The 15,751-nt window shown below is 30.0% G+C and overlaps 1 protein-coding gene and 1 long non-coding RNA gene across 2 annotated transcripts in view; one reads left to right on the top strand and one right to left on the bottom strand.

The window, feature by feature from the left end:
• Positions 1 to 8,042, top strand: part of LOC129319495 (uncharacterized) — an 18,144-nt gene extending 10,102 nt beyond the window's left edge. The window contains exon 3 of the long non-coding RNA XR_008595507.1: positions 7,855 to 8,042. This is a non-coding gene — a long non-coding RNA (uncharacterized LOC129319495). The remainder of the gene's footprint in view (positions 1 to 7,854) is intronic.
• A 5,913-nt stretch (positions 8,043 to 13,955) lies between these two features.
• Positions 13,956 to 15,517, bottom strand: LOC129319555 (LRR receptor-like serine/threonine-protein kinase RGI1). The gene is made up of 3 exons (XM_054964659.1): positions 15,460 to 15,517; positions 14,814 to 15,128; positions 13,956 to 14,186 (listed from the first exon to the last, which is right to left on the bottom strand). The coding sequence occupies exons 1-3, from the start codon at positions 15,515 to 15,517 to the stop codon at positions 13,999 to 14,001; spliced, it is 561 nt and encodes a 186-aa protein (XP_054820634.1). The 3' UTR covers positions 13,956 to 13,998.
• Positions 15,518 to 15,751: the final 234 nt, after the last annotated feature.

The following is a 15,751-nucleotide window of genomic DNA, read 5'->3' as shown; positions in this document are numbered from 1 at the left end:
CTACATACATGCAAATATGTCAAACAAGTAGATTTAATTGTAAAATTTGTAAGGAACTTAGTAGAATTAATACATATTTTCTCTTATTGCTCTGAAGATGTTATTGATCCTCCAGAGTGGCATGATGGGCCAAGTCCACTCCTTACTGCTCAACCTATTCTTTGAATTAGTCTCAGATTTCTTTATAAAGGACAGTTTGCTAAAGTTCCTTCCAGTTATCTTCACTCATCCAGTAGGTGATATTCCCTTTTCCTTGAATGGTCTTCCTTGCATTATAAAGGACGTTTTCAAGAAACCTCGACCAATAGACTTCTCATAAAGTCCATTATCTCATTATCAAACCTATCCTCCCAAATATATACTTTCTAAGATACAAAGACAAAATTGAACAAATTAGGATAAACTTGAATAACCAAGATTTTCAACTAAATAGTAATTTGCATTACTTTGAAAAGAACTTAATAATAATAATAATAATGTTTACCTTGAACTCTCCAAACCAACGTTGCTTAACCCTCAAATGGTGTTTTATCCCAAGTAATCCATGGTCCTCCAAAAAACTTCTTTATTATACATGACAATATACGCAGAGCATTATGGATGTTTAGATTTAATATAAAAATATAAAGAAACAGATACTAGAAAAACTTATCAATTTTATTTATATGATTATTTTTGGTTCTAAGTATATGCGCCCATCTGCAAACTTTCGATAGAGACTTTATTTTTTTGTCTATTTGACTCAATTTGTTGAGTCTCATTAGAAGTGGATATATCATTTTCAATATGTGTCTTATTTTCAATATGCCTCTTATTGAATTGCATGATCAGTTGGTGGTTCCTCAATGGATGGTCTTCCTTCATAGGTGCATGTTGTACAATGGTTCTTGCTCTGTGGATGCATTCTCTATAGGTGCTTGCCTCTATGTCAGTACCACACTCTAACATTTTGCTGATGAATGCTTAAACTTCTTGATACTCCAAATGATCTAATGTTTTGCTTTAATTACCCCTTGGCAACCCTGTAACATTATAGATAGAAAAATTTCAAAATGAAGAAAATAATACTAATAAGCAAGTTAAAATTATAATAAAATAATTTAGTAAAAATGTCATAATGATCAAATGCAATAAAATAATGCTAGCATTTACAAACCTAAGCTTCATCTTCCTCTTCAGTATTTGATTCATCACTTTCAATACTATCACTCTCACTAAGTTCATCTTCCTCTTCAGTTTTGAATTCCTCATTTTCAAAGCTCATCTTCCTCATCTAACTTTCTAGTTCATCAATATCATTTGTTTCATACTGTAATCTCACCTCATTTTCTGTATTTCAAGTTCTTCACTACCCCCTTCACAAAGATTATTAATTGCATCCATGCTTGTGTCATCAATCCCATATCATCTTCTTGGAAGGCTACTTCTGGTGCATTTATCATACTCCTTGCTTTTATTTTACAAACAGCCCACCAATCAGCCTATCCCTCTTCTTACTAGCATATTCTCCAAAATAAACGTTGAGCTTGTTGAGCAAGTGCAAATGGTTCATACTTTGAAAATGTTTTCTCTTATTGATCTCAACTAGGCCATAACGACTATGAACCTTGCACCCCCTATTTAATTAGGGATCAAACTAATCACACTTAAACAATACCGCTCTAGTTTTCTTAGAGGTTGGATTAGAATATTGCAATTCTATCACTTCTTCCAACAAACCATAATAGTCATATTCAAACTCATTATAATTTGTTCCCTTAATGCACAATCCACAGTTCATGGTAGATTTTGATGAGTTGTAAGCACGTGTGTGAAACTGATATCCATTGACAAAATATTGAGACCATGTATGTACTTCTCTAGATGGCCCAAAAGCTAGATCCTTTATACGAACATCATCTACATTGTTATTTGGGTCAAAAACATAAGCATAATAAAACTTGTCAATAAGCATATCACACAAACTAAAAGGGCATGTATTAAAATATATATGTTCATGATACTTACATATTCTTTCAACCACTTTGCAAATTCACTATCTATCTTAATCTCTATATCCTCATTGGTTGCATTAGGTATTCTTTTCCTAAGTTGTTCTTCAAATATTCTACAAGATGGCAATGATTACCAACATTAGTAAAGCAAATTGTCATTTAAAAAATGCATAAATATCTTAAAGTGATTGAATTTACCTAAAAATGGTTGGATTTCCTCACAATTAAGCAGAACATATATAGAAGCTGCATTAAATTCATCATTTGTCAAAAATCATGTTTTTCCTTTTCCTGCTGTGCGACTAGGATGTCTGAATATAGAAAGGCATCCATCTGGGCAGTCAACCTCACTATGATCATCATTTCGATCAATTTTGTTTAGTTTTGTTTGAACATGAGGTTCAAAGTAATGAGCACAGAATGTAGATGTTTCTTCCATAAGGTATGCTTCAAAAATTGACCCTTCTATGTGAGCTTTATTTTTAACTTTTTTCTTCAAATGATGCAAAAACCTACATAATAATTTTTCTATTAAGTATTCATTTATATAATAAGTAAATTTAATCACAAAATATATTTTATAATTTACCTTTCAAATGGATACATCCATCGATACTGAACGGGTCCACCAACTCTTGCTTCATAAGGTAAGTGAATAGGCAAATGTTTCATGAAGTCAAAGAAGGCTAGAGGAAAGAACTTTTCTAACTTGCAAATAGTTACAACAATATTTTCTTCAAGCTTTTGCATTTGCTCCACTATTATAATTGTTGAGCATATGTCTTTAAAGAATAGACTTATTTCTGTAAGGCATTCCAAATAGCCTCAGGTAATAAATCTTTAAAGGCAATTGGGAGCAATCTTTGTAAAAATACATGACAGTCATGACTTTTCATCCCTAACAATTTACAATTTTCCATGTCAACACATTTAGACAAATTTGAAGCATGTCCATCAGGAAGTCTTAAATTTTTAATCCATTCACATACCAACTTCCTTTGTTGCTTTGTCAAAGTGTATGTTGCTTTTGGCTTCATTGTCTTTCCAGCATTCTTAAACAATGCCAATTCTGGTCGGTTACAATAAGTAGACAAGTCCTCTCTAGCCTTTTCATTGTCCTTCGTCTTACCTTTAACATCCATAACAGTATTAAATATATTATCAAATACATTCTTCTCAATATGCATAACATCAAGATTATGGCGAATCAAGTTGGTATTCCAATAAGGCAAGTCCCAAAATATAGAACATTTAGTCCAATTATGTTGATGCCAAACCCAGGTAACTTGTAAGTTCCATTTTTCTCCATCATTCTTGGCAAGCAACAAACTTTTTCCCACAAGTCATCACTAGAAAATCTTTGAGGGATAGGAGATTTCTCATCACACCCTTTATAAAATGACTTTTTATCTCGATAAAAGGATGTTGTAGTGGTAAAAATTGACGATGACAATCAAAAAATGTCACCTTTTTTCCTTTTCCAAGAAGAATGATTTGCTGTACTCCATACAAATTGGGCATGACAAAATTCCATGCGTACTCCATCCCGATAACATGCCATAAGCAGGGAAGTCATTAATAGTCCATAATAGTGAAGCTCTCATATAAAAATTTTGATTCTTATATGAGTCATAGGTTAAAGCACCAACCTCCCACAATTCTTTCAACTCATCAATTAAAGGTTGCAAGTACACATCAATTTTTTGCCCAGGGCTCTTTGGGCCAGGAATTATAAGAGTAAGAAACATATATGGGGTTTTCATGCACATCCCAGGGGGCAAATTATATGGTGTAACAATTACAGGCCAACATGAATATGGATGTGCAGATTGCCCAAATGGAGTAAACCCATCTGATGATAAGCCTAACCTAACATTTCGAGGTTCTAAAGCAAAAGAGGGATAACATTGATCAAAATGTTTCCATGCCTCGCCATCACAAGGATGACACATGACCCCTGGCTCTCGCCTTGTTTTATGATGCCATACCATGTGCTCTGCTGTTTTCGAAGACATATAAAGCCTTTGTAATCTTGGAGTCAATGGGAAATAACACAGCACCTTGTACGGTATGTCTTTATTACTTCCATTATCTCTTTTTCTAGATTTAAAGCGATCATGGCCACACACCAAACATTCCCTCTTTCCTTATTCTCCTTATAGTACAGCATACAATCATTTCAACACACATCTATTTTCTCATACTTCAAACCAAGTTGTCCTACCATTTGTTTAGTCTTGTAATAGTCTTCAGGCAATTTTTCATCATTTGGCAACAATTCTTTTACCCATTGTAAAATACAATTATAGCAATTCCCACTCAAGTTAAACTCAGATTTGATATTTAACAATCTAGATATTGCTGATAATGGAGTGTGCCTACTACACCCTTCATACAGTGGCTCTTTAGCAGTTTCCAACATCTCATAAAATTTTTGAGCATTATGGCTTACAAGATCATCTAACTCTATATTAGTATTAGGATTGACACTAGGACCAACAACATCTAAAATCATGGTGTAATATGGGTTTTCTAAGATAACATCATCCCTTGTTTCATTAGCACCTTCAACTCTTTCTTCAATATCTCTAGCAACCTCAATCAACATTATCATAATGTAAAGGTTCCCCGTGATAACTCTATGGGTCATAATTAGGGACAAAACCATGACGATAAAGGTGAACCTTGACGATTTCATACTCTAAAAATTTCTTATTGTCACACTTTGAACACGGACACCTTATTTGGCCATTTGAGACTAGATTTGGTTGAGAAAGAACAAATGCCATAAATTGTTCTACACCATCTATAAACTTTTTGTTGAGTCCTTTTCCACTTTCGTCACGCCGACTATACATCCATATTCGATCATCCCTCATAGTCTTCTACATGATACCATGTAATTATTTAAGACAAAATAACTAATTAACATAACTAATTCAAGAAATAAGGTTTACTAAGTCTAAAACCAGTAAAGAGTTTAATATAGTTAAAAAAATAACACTCCTGGGATGACAATCAAATGGCCTAGCATCCAAAAACCATTAAATTGTAATCTACCAAGGAGCTCTAAAAATAATGGAAATTTTGCACATCAAATAGCACACATGTAGAACTATGAATATGAAATTTCATGGCAAAAATGTATTATCCAATGACCTTTTTTAAAACATTGAAAAACTGCTTGCATGTATAATTTGGTAACTTAATTAATTAGGCTTACTTGATAATAATGAAGTTATGCAAAGCTGCAAGATTTGTACCAATGTACTTCAAAGGATGCATAAAAGAAAAGAACAAAGAAAGAAAGAAATCAAGTTAAAAGCATATGGTGAATATAATTAATCAAAAAAGAAAAAGCTATGATTAAGTGGACATGAATATAATATAATTAGAAGCATATAATTAATTTTTAGCTGCAGCAAGGAGGACAAAAAGCTTGACAATTAATTGTTCATTTTAGCATTACATAAATTTAAAGGCAAGAATACTATAAGCCAAAACACACTTTTTGGTTTTAACCCCATCTCACTTGATTGTTTCTTCTCCATCCATGATGGTCACTAGCTAGAGCTAAGCATTACATTCAATGGGAATGAAAAAGTAAGAAAATGAGAAAGGTAAAAAACAGAGAAATAGAAGCATGATAAAGATATTACCTCAGCTTTGAAAGAAGAAAAAAGAGTTGTTAGCCTTTCAATTGCAGATTCAATGCATAACCTTCACCTTGGAATACATATAAATTAATATACAAATCATTAAAAACAAAATTTCCTTTGTTGAACTGACCCTGCGATTGACTACCAGAGCATATAATTAAATTTCAATAAATCCCACACCACAAAACAAAAGACTCCAAAACTAAGCACCATAAAAATATTATTAAATAAAACAAGTTGATGTGGTTTCGTTCCAAAGCAAGCTAAGAAAAGTCAAAATCCTCTTTTCCTTAGTGGCTTTATTATATTGGTCCATTCAAGTTATTGTATAAATTTAGGTCTCCCGAAGTAAAGCTAAAACTTTTTAGGCAAAGGGAATAAAGTTCATTGTAGTGTTTGGCAATCTATTAAATAATCTCATTATCCCTTCCCATAGTCTCGAAAGAGGAGTCCTAACACTAATAGAATCTATTCTTCAGGCATATTCAACAATTGAGAATAAGAAAATCATAATGAGAGCAAGAATACAGACAAAAGCAAAGTGGCAGGGGAAAAGGCTGTGAATTTTTTTTTCAAACCTAAACTATCTAAGAAAGCCCTTTTTCAAACCTACTCTCATGTTGAATCAAGAGAAATGTTTATTGTGCTCAAAAGGGGTCAAAGGCAAAGCGTACCTGAGTGAGGTGAGAAAGAGAAATTGTTGTGTGCTTGATTTCTTCGAGCATCAGTAGTAGAGCACTGGAGATGAACGGCAGGAGCCGAGCACGAGTTTAGTGATAATAGAATTGCAAAGGAGGGAAGGGTTTTAGTCTTAGGGTCTGATGGTGACTCTAAAATTATATTAATTTTCATGTTCAATTTTTTATTATATTATATTAGTAAAATTAACCTAATATTTTACCCATCTAAATGCATCTAAAAAGTAATCATAATTGGTATAAAATATTTATAACATTTAAAAGAAAATTTTTATCAATTATTAATAAATCATTTTAACATAAATATATTTTTATTTCCTATTTTTAACATTAATATCTTTATTAATAATATATTTTTATTTTAACAATACAATTAAATTAATTATCTATTTTATATTAACATAAATAATTAATTGTTATTATACTTTCACACTTAGTGACGGATATCCATAGGTCACTATTTATTAGTCACTAATTTTGTGATTGTTTTGTAAAATTGTGACAACTTTGAGCATCTGTCACAATTCAGTGACCGATAATTAGTGACCAAATTATATCCGTCACAAATTATAAACTTTTAAAAGAAATGTGACTGATATTATCATCCATCACTAATCTGTCACTAATCACTATAATTAGTGACGGATATAAAGTTGTCACTAATTATCCGTCACTAATATGATTTTTTCTAGTAGTGTTTGTCATGGAAAATGGAATTTTTATTTTGAAAGTGGTGATTTTCTCGCATGTTGGAAAATGGATTTGAGAGGGATTTTATACAAAACACTGGTTGCTAACGGCAGTTTCGTTAGCCCTTGGCGTGCCATAGTCGACCTAGCTAGCAGGGTGCTTATAGGAAGTGCTAGTCCTGTGCGATGGCCAACACACGTGAAATGGAGGGATGGTTATTCGTGAGCGTTGTACTCACACTTGATTTCGTGGGTTTGAGTCGCGTTTGGTTAACAGTACCCTCGTGGACTATGTGTCCACGTTTGTTTCGTGGCTTTGGCTGCGTTTGGTTACTTACCCTCATGGACTAGTGTGTCCACGTTTGTTTTGTAGCTTTGGCTGCGTTTAGTTACTTACCCTCGTGGACTGGTGTGTCCATATTTATCTTTGTGACATAAGCCGCGTTTGGTTATTTACCCTCGTGGATTATGTGTCCACGTTTGATAATTATTATGATAAGTCCCTATAATTATAATCTGATTATTTGGTGATTTTATATTTCATTGGTTTTGACTTAGCAACTTATTTATAAGTATTTATTTCATTTACATGCTTTCTTGAAATCAAGTGATAATAAAAAAATTTTATGATAATTCAATGATTTATGATTTTATTTAAATCTTATAGAGCTATTTCATTCCAAAGCTCATGGAAATTTTTTTATGGAAGAAGTTGCCTCTTTGGTTACATAATTATTTTGAACTTTTCTATTTATTCATGCTCAATTATTTATTGTTGGGACGATATTCACTAGAAAATTTATTTGGATTTCAGATTTGTTAGCTGATGCTGATCCTACCACCGACCTCGAAAAAGGGCAACACAGTTATACTGGGTGGAAAATTTTGCTTGATACTGTTACCTGTTTATATAAATATTTTAGTACTCATACATTTTAAATCTAGAAGAAAGATTAGTTGCTCCACATAGATTGTTGTTAGAATTTTATTGTGATCTATATATTGTTGCTAGCTGAAAGGAGTTAAGTTCCTGATTGATACTGTTTTTCTAAAAATTTTGTTGTAGAACTTTTGGGAGATTGTATTTACAGGGATGGTTTTTTCGAAATTAAAAAAAAATATTGAAGTCTTGTTATGACAATTAATATTAATAGTGTTAGAATTTCTATATAATTTGATTATTTTTAAAAAGGAAGGAATTTTTATTTTAAGGCTTATGGGAATGCGTGATGTAGTTTGTACCTGTGCCGGTCACTCTCTATTTTTTTGGGGCGTGACATATATCATTACTAATATTATGTTAAAGATTCCAAAATATTTTAACTTTTTATTTTTAATTATGTTAAAAAACTTAAAAGTATTAACTAGCCCTTGTAATTTAATTATCTACTCTCTCCCCTCTCATTTTTAGAAACTTTAAATAATTATGACAATATTGTGTTCATATTAATAAAATTTAAGGGGAAAAAGCATAAATCATGTTGAATAATTTATTTTTTAAATTATTTCCCTATTTCATTAAGTTTTTTTGTACACAAAAAAGATATCTACTCCAACCACCTAGGGTTATTCACCTTAGAGCAAAGGACATTAGAACCATAAATATATAAGAACTCATATTTGATTGAATTTGTTAGTTACAAAACTAATATTTTATTTAAGAACCATCAAGCTCCTAAAATTTTGTGAAATGACAATTAGGTCATCAATAATATTTTATGAGATGTACATTATAAGTATCGATTTAAATAATTATAAATTCAAATTTCTAATTACAAATAAAACATTTAAATTATTCATAGAGATCTTAGTTTGCAATTGAGATTCTCATTGATGCTGTCTAAATTAATATTTACAACTCTTTAGAAAATTTTGTCAGAAATTTAAATTGTCATTTATTTAATCTTTTTGGACTTTATTGTCATTCTCCTAATATTAAATTGAAGAGGGCATATCATGATTCAAAATAATTTGAGGATAAATATAGGTACTTGAGATTGCTCATAAAACTCAAAGTTGAAAGAAAAGCTCCACCAAAGTCTTGTTTTCGCTCAAATCCAACAATACTAAGTTAATGACAATGAATATAAAACGCAAACTTGAAGTAATAGCTTCCCTGAAAGGCCAAACTTGTGTTTTTATAGAAAACTAGCTTGGTTGGTCATTCTAGTTTCATTTTCCTAAATTGGTTTACGCATCTTTTTTATTTTTGTCCTTTATTGATGGGGTGGTCAAAGTGAAGCAAATTGTTATTTCTCCTAAGGCCATTATTATTATTTTCGTACAGCTCTTTATTTATTTATTTCTCCTAAAGGAGTAAAGGATTCAATTTCTTTATATATGCGGTTCTTAATGTAATGATAACAAAAGGTAATAAAACATCATATTTGTGTTCTATAAAGTGATTCTTATATAGTATATTAGCGTTTCAGTTGTTTTTTTCAGATAGGGAGAATGACAGTGTGTAGATGCTTAAAATAGAAAATTAATAACAATTAGATTTTAAAAAAACATCAAAAATTTATTGCAATTATTAATTCTAAAATATTTTACATCTAAAACTAAAAGGTATTATTTGTAACTGATACCCTTAAATTTAAATTGTTTGTCACATTTTTTTAAAAATATATTTAAAACTTAACTGTGATTATTAATTTGGTATTTTAAAATCTAACTATTATTTTTCCTTTCAAATATATTATAAAAACAATGGTCACTATCATAGTATTTTTCATTTTATTATTGTAACTCTTTTTTTCTTTTTCAAAGTTCCCTTGAGGTAGGTATAGTGTTAAGTGACCGTGAACATAAAATCTCCAAATGATCATTGGGAGATAGCAGGGAGGACCTATACTTACACGTTGACCACCGCCTTGAATCTTCCCGAATCATGTGCGAGTGTGCATGGTGTATGCAATGACATCACCTTTCACAAACACTTCTTTTCTATTTTCAAAATATATGCTTTAGTCTAATTTTTTCATATATCATTGGCAATATTATGTTGAAGATCCTAAAATATTTTAACTTTTTATTTTTAATTATGTTAAAAAAACTTAAAATTATTAATTGACCCTTGTAATTTAATGATCTACTCTTTCCCCTCTCATTTTAAGAATCTTTAAACAATTAAGTATGACAATATTTATATAAATAATTTAAAAATATTGTGTTCAAATTAATAAAATTTAAGGAAAAATAAGCATAAAACATATTGAATAGTTTATTTTTTTAAAGTATTTTCCTATTTCATTAAGTTTTTTTTTGTAGACAAAAAATATTAACTCCAACCACTTAGGGTTATTCACCTTAAAGGAAAAGTACATTAGAAGCATAAATATATAGGAGCTCATATTCAATTGAATTTGTTAGTTATAAAACTAATATTTTATTTAATGACCATCAAGCTCTAAAAATTTTGTGAAATTGAAGAGGGCATCTCATGTTTAAAATAATTTGAGATTGCTCATAAAATCCAAGGTTGAAAGAAAGACAACACTAAAAGCCTAGTTTCAACTCAAATCCAACAATTCTAAGTGAGTGATGAGGTTTGTGGAATCAATGCAACTTACCAATAAGATTGTTATAAGACAAGTTTAGAAAGGTAAGATTGCCAAGACTTTCAATCTGTGCTAGAATGGCTCCACTTAACTTGTTTCTACTCAAATCCAACCATTTTAATTGAGTGAGATTTTGAAGAGCTCCTATTTGAGTCATAATAGTATCTGTAATTTCAATTACAAACAATCTAAATTCTAAATAGATCTAGAATGACTAAATTTGTTAGTTATAAAACTAATATTTTATATAACAACCATCAAGATCTTATATAATATATTTCATCAAATATTAAAGGGAAAAAGACATAGTTAAGTCCCAAAGGAGGGAATTAATGACAATTAGGTCGTTAATAATACTTTTTTGAAATGTACATAGTAAATATCGATTTAAATACTTACACATTTAAAAGTTTTAACTACAAATAAAATATTAAAATTATTCATATAACACTTAGTTTGCAAATGAGATTCTTGTTGTAGCTATCTAAATTAATATTTACAACTCTTTAGAAACTTTTGTCAGGAATTTAAATTTTCATTTATTTAATCTTTTTGGAATTTATTGTCATTCTCCTAATATTAAATTGAAGAGGGCATATCACGATTCAAAATAATTTGAGGATAAATATAGGTACTTGAGATTGCTCATAAAACTCAAAGTTGAAAGAAAAGCTTCACCAAAGCCTTGTTTTCAATCAAATCCAACAATTCTAAATTAGTGAGAATGGTTATAAAACCCAAACTTAAAGTAATGGCTTCACCAAACTTGTGTTTTTATAGAAAGCTAGCTTGGTTGGTCATTCTTGTTTCATTTTCCTAAATTTGTTTACGTATTTTTTAATTATTGTGCTATATTGACGGGGTGGTCAAAGTCAAGAAAATTGTTATTTTTGCTAAGGCCATTATTATTATTTTCGTATAGCTCTTTATTTTTTTTATTTTTTATTTTTTTGCTTAGTTCTTCTCTCATGATTGCTAAAGTCATTGGCTATGGTCAACCAGGAAACTTCATGGAATGTAGTATCACGAATTCTGTTGGGAATAAAGGATTCAATTTCTTTATATATGGGGCTCTTAATGTAATAATAACAAAGATAATAAAACATCATATTTTGTGTTCTATAAAGTGATTCGTAAATAATATGTTAGCGTTTCAGTTGATTTTTTTTCAGATAGGGAGATTGACAGTGTGTAGGTGCTTAAAAATGAAAATTAATAACAATTAATTTAAAAAAAATATTGAAAATTGATTGCAATTATCAATTCTAACGTGTGTTACACCTAAAACTTAAAAATGTATTATTTATAGTTGAGACTCTTGAATTTGAATTGTTTGTATCGATATTTGCAACACAAGTTTTTAGAAAAATATTTAAAAATTAACTGTCATTATTAACTTAATACTTTAAAATCTAACTATTATTTTCCCTTTCAAATATGTTATAAAAACAATGGTCACTATCATATTATTTTACATTTTGTTATTGTAACTCTTTTTCTTTTTCGAAGTTTTGTTGAAGTAGGTAAAGTACAAAGTGACCTCGGACATAAAATTTCCATATGATCTTTGGGAGATAGCAGGTAGGACCTATACTTACATGTTGACCACCGCCTTGCATCTTCCTAAATAATGTGAGTGTGTATGGTGTATGCAATGACATCACTGCCCCCCGGGGGCGAACAAAAAAAAAATCACAAGCACTTCTTTCTGTTTTCAAAATCTATACTTTAATCTAATTTTTAAATATATTATTATCAATATTATGTTAAAGATTCTAAAATATTTTAAATTTTTATTTTTAATTATATTAAAAAATTTAAAAGTATTAATTGGCCCTTGTAATTTAATTGTCTACTCTCTCCCCTCTCATTTTTTCGAAACTTTAAATAATTATGACAACACTTAGATAAATAATTTTAAAAAATATTGTGTTCAAATTAATAAAATTTAAGGAAAAATAAGCATAAATCATGTTGAATAATTTATTTTTAAAATTATTTACCTATTTCATTAGGTTTTTCTTTTTTACACAAAAAAGATATCAACTCCAACCACTTAAGGTTATTCACCTTAAAGGCGAAATACATTAGAACCATAAATATATAGGAACTCATATTTAATTAAAATTTTTAATTATAAAACTAATATTTTATTTAAGAAACATCAAGCTCTTCAAATTTTGTGAATTTGAAGAGGGCATCTCACGTTTAAAATAATTTGAAGACAAATATAAGTACTTGTGATTGCTAATAAAACCCAAGTTTGAAACAAAGACAACATGAAAGCCTAGTTTCAACTCAAATCCAACAATTCTAAGTGAGTGATGAGGTTTGTGGAATTAAAACAACTTACCGGTAAGAATGTTATTAGATAAGAATAGATAGGTGAGATTGCTAAGACTTTCAATCTGAATTGGAATGACTCCACTTAACTTGTTTCCACTCAAATCCAACCATTCTAATTAAGTGAGATTTCAAAGAACTCCTATTTGAGTTATAATGATACCTGTAATTTTAATCGCAAACAAACTAAGTTTTGATCATATCTAGACTAACTAAATTTGTTAGTTATAAAACTAATATTTTATTTAACAACCATCAAGATCTTATATAATATGTTTCATCAAATATTAAAGGGAAAAAGACATAGTTAAGTCCCAAAGGAGGAAATTAATGACAATTAGGTCATTAATAATACTTTTTTTGAAATGTACATTATAAATATCAATTTAAATAATTATAAATTCAAAAGTTCTTACAAATAAAACATTTAAATTATTCATAGAACTCTTAGTTTACAATTGAGATTCTTATTGTAGCTGCCTAAATTAATATTTATAACTCTTTAGAGATTTTTTTCAGGAATTTAAATTGTTCTTTTAGAACTTTACTGACATTCTCTTAATACTAAATTGAAGAGGGCATCTCATGATCTAAAATAATTTGAGCTAGGTACTTGAGATTGCTCATAAAACTTAAAGTTGAAAGAAAAGCTTCACGAAAGCTTTATTTCTGCACAAATCCAACAATTCCAAATGTGTGAGAATGGTTATAAAACCCAAACTTAAAGTGATGGTTTCACCAAACTTTTTTCCACTACTCAAATAATCCAACCATTCTAATTGAGAAAGATTGGTAAATATAAAAGGTAATTGACTGGTAAGTTTATTTGATACCTGCCATTTCAATTACAAACAAATGAAATCAAATTTATAAGGAATGTGGTAGGACCAAAAATATTTTTAGAACCCAAATTCAATTGACTTTATTTGTTATAAAGAAAATATTTTATTTAAGAACCACAAAGCCACAATTAAAATTTCGTCAATGATTGAATTGAAGAGGGCATCTTAAATTCAAAAGAATTTGATCGGACAAATATAGATACTTGAGATTGCTTACAAAACCCAAAGTTGAAAGAAAGGCTTAACCAAATCCTTGTTTCCACTCAAATCCATCAATTCCAGAGGACTGAAGTTAATTAATAGGTGTGGAAGGAAGGCTTGCGACTCACCAGTTAATTTGTTATAAGACAAGTTTAGATGTATGAGACTGCCAAGACTTCCAATCTGAGTTGGAATGGTGCCTATAAATCCATCACATAAACTGAAGCAAATTAAAAGCAAGCAAATAGAATGAGAATTTTTTTTTTGAAACTCACAAAATAATAGTGTTATTTTTTAAAAAGCTTATTTAAATCAGGATAACCTTTATAATTTCAATCACAAGCAAATTAAGTTAAAATTGAAAGGAAAAGGAAAAGGAAAAGGAAAAGTTTCGCTCAAAAAAAAAATTGAAAGGAAAAGTAGTAGGTCATCTGGAAATATTACAAGAACGTAACTCAAATTAGAGTGACTAAATTTATTAGTTATAAAACTAATTTAAAAAAAATCATCAATAACTTATATAATTTCATCAAATATTAAATTGAAGAGGGGACCTCACTTTTAAAAGTATTTAACAACAAATATAACTACTTGATATTGCTTATAAGACCCAAAGTTAAAAGAAAGGCTTCATGAAGATCTTGTGATATCATGAAAGATTAAATTATCGTCATGAACAAAAGAATTTCTGGATAAGTATAGGTAGCCAAGATTGCTTATAAAACCCAAAAGTTGAAAGAAAGGCTTGTCAAAACCTTGTTTACACGCATCATATCCAACAATTCTAATTGACTGCGAATAATTAACAAGTGTGGAAATAAACTCACCAGTAAGATTGTTGTCAAAGAAGTATAGATGGGTGAGATTACGAAGAGTTTCAATTTGAGTTGGAATGCTACCCACCAACCCCATTCCATAAAGACCTAGCCGTTCTAGATTAGGGAATGCAGTGAAGTTAAGATCTACAAGGCGAGGCTGCTGTGGAGGGATACTTGGTCTCCAAATCTGAGTAATACTTCCAAGTTCGTTGCAAACTATCTCCTCCCATTCACAGGGGACGACCGAGTCGTTATGGTGGCTATCAATATTGCTATAATGATAATTCCACCATTTGTACTGAATCAAAGCATGTTTCTCCTCTTCTAAAAGGCAGCAGCATTATAAAAGAGAAATAAGACCATGGCTACAGTCATTGTTGGAGGAACTGACATAAGATTATTGGAGTATGCCATCGTAATAATTTATGAATAGAGTTATCAACAAATGAGTGCAAAGACAAGGTCTTTATAGAAAGCTAGCTAGCTACATTGGCCGAAGCATTTTTACGCATCTTTTTTTTATTTATTATTATGCTTCATTGACGAGGCGTTCTAAAGTCGAATAAAAGTTTTTTAAAGCCATTATTAATTATTATTATTATCTTACATCTGTTTTCTTCAATTATTGTGCTTCATTGACTGGACCACCATAGACCTCCAGCAACATCACGGAATGTTGTTTCTTCGGTGTGCGATAGACATATAATTGCCATGTCAATTTTGAGATAGCATTTTTTTTTTGCTTGCCCAAAGTGAGATAACATAAATGCGTACAAGTCTTATGTCTGGAAAACAGTGCATAAAATTATCACCTCAAATTTTAAAAATTCCTTATTATCTCCATTTCTTTCATGTAGGCAAAGACAAATTAAACAAATCAGGTTGTATCGAAAATTTAGATTTGAGGAACAAAACTTAAAATTTGTCGTCCTTTTATTTACTTTAAG

The sequence above is a fragment of the Prosopis cineraria genome, unplaced genomic scaffold (assembly GCF_029017545.1).
Source record: "Prosopis cineraria cultivar Desert tree isolate PC_DT_omini unplaced genomic scaffold, ASM2901754v1 PC9, whole genome shotgun sequence".
Classification (NCBI taxonomy): Eukaryota; Viridiplantae; Streptophyta; class Magnoliopsida; order Fabales; family Fabaceae; genus Prosopis; species Prosopis cineraria.
This window is presented reverse-complemented; position numbering and strand designations above follow the sequence as displayed.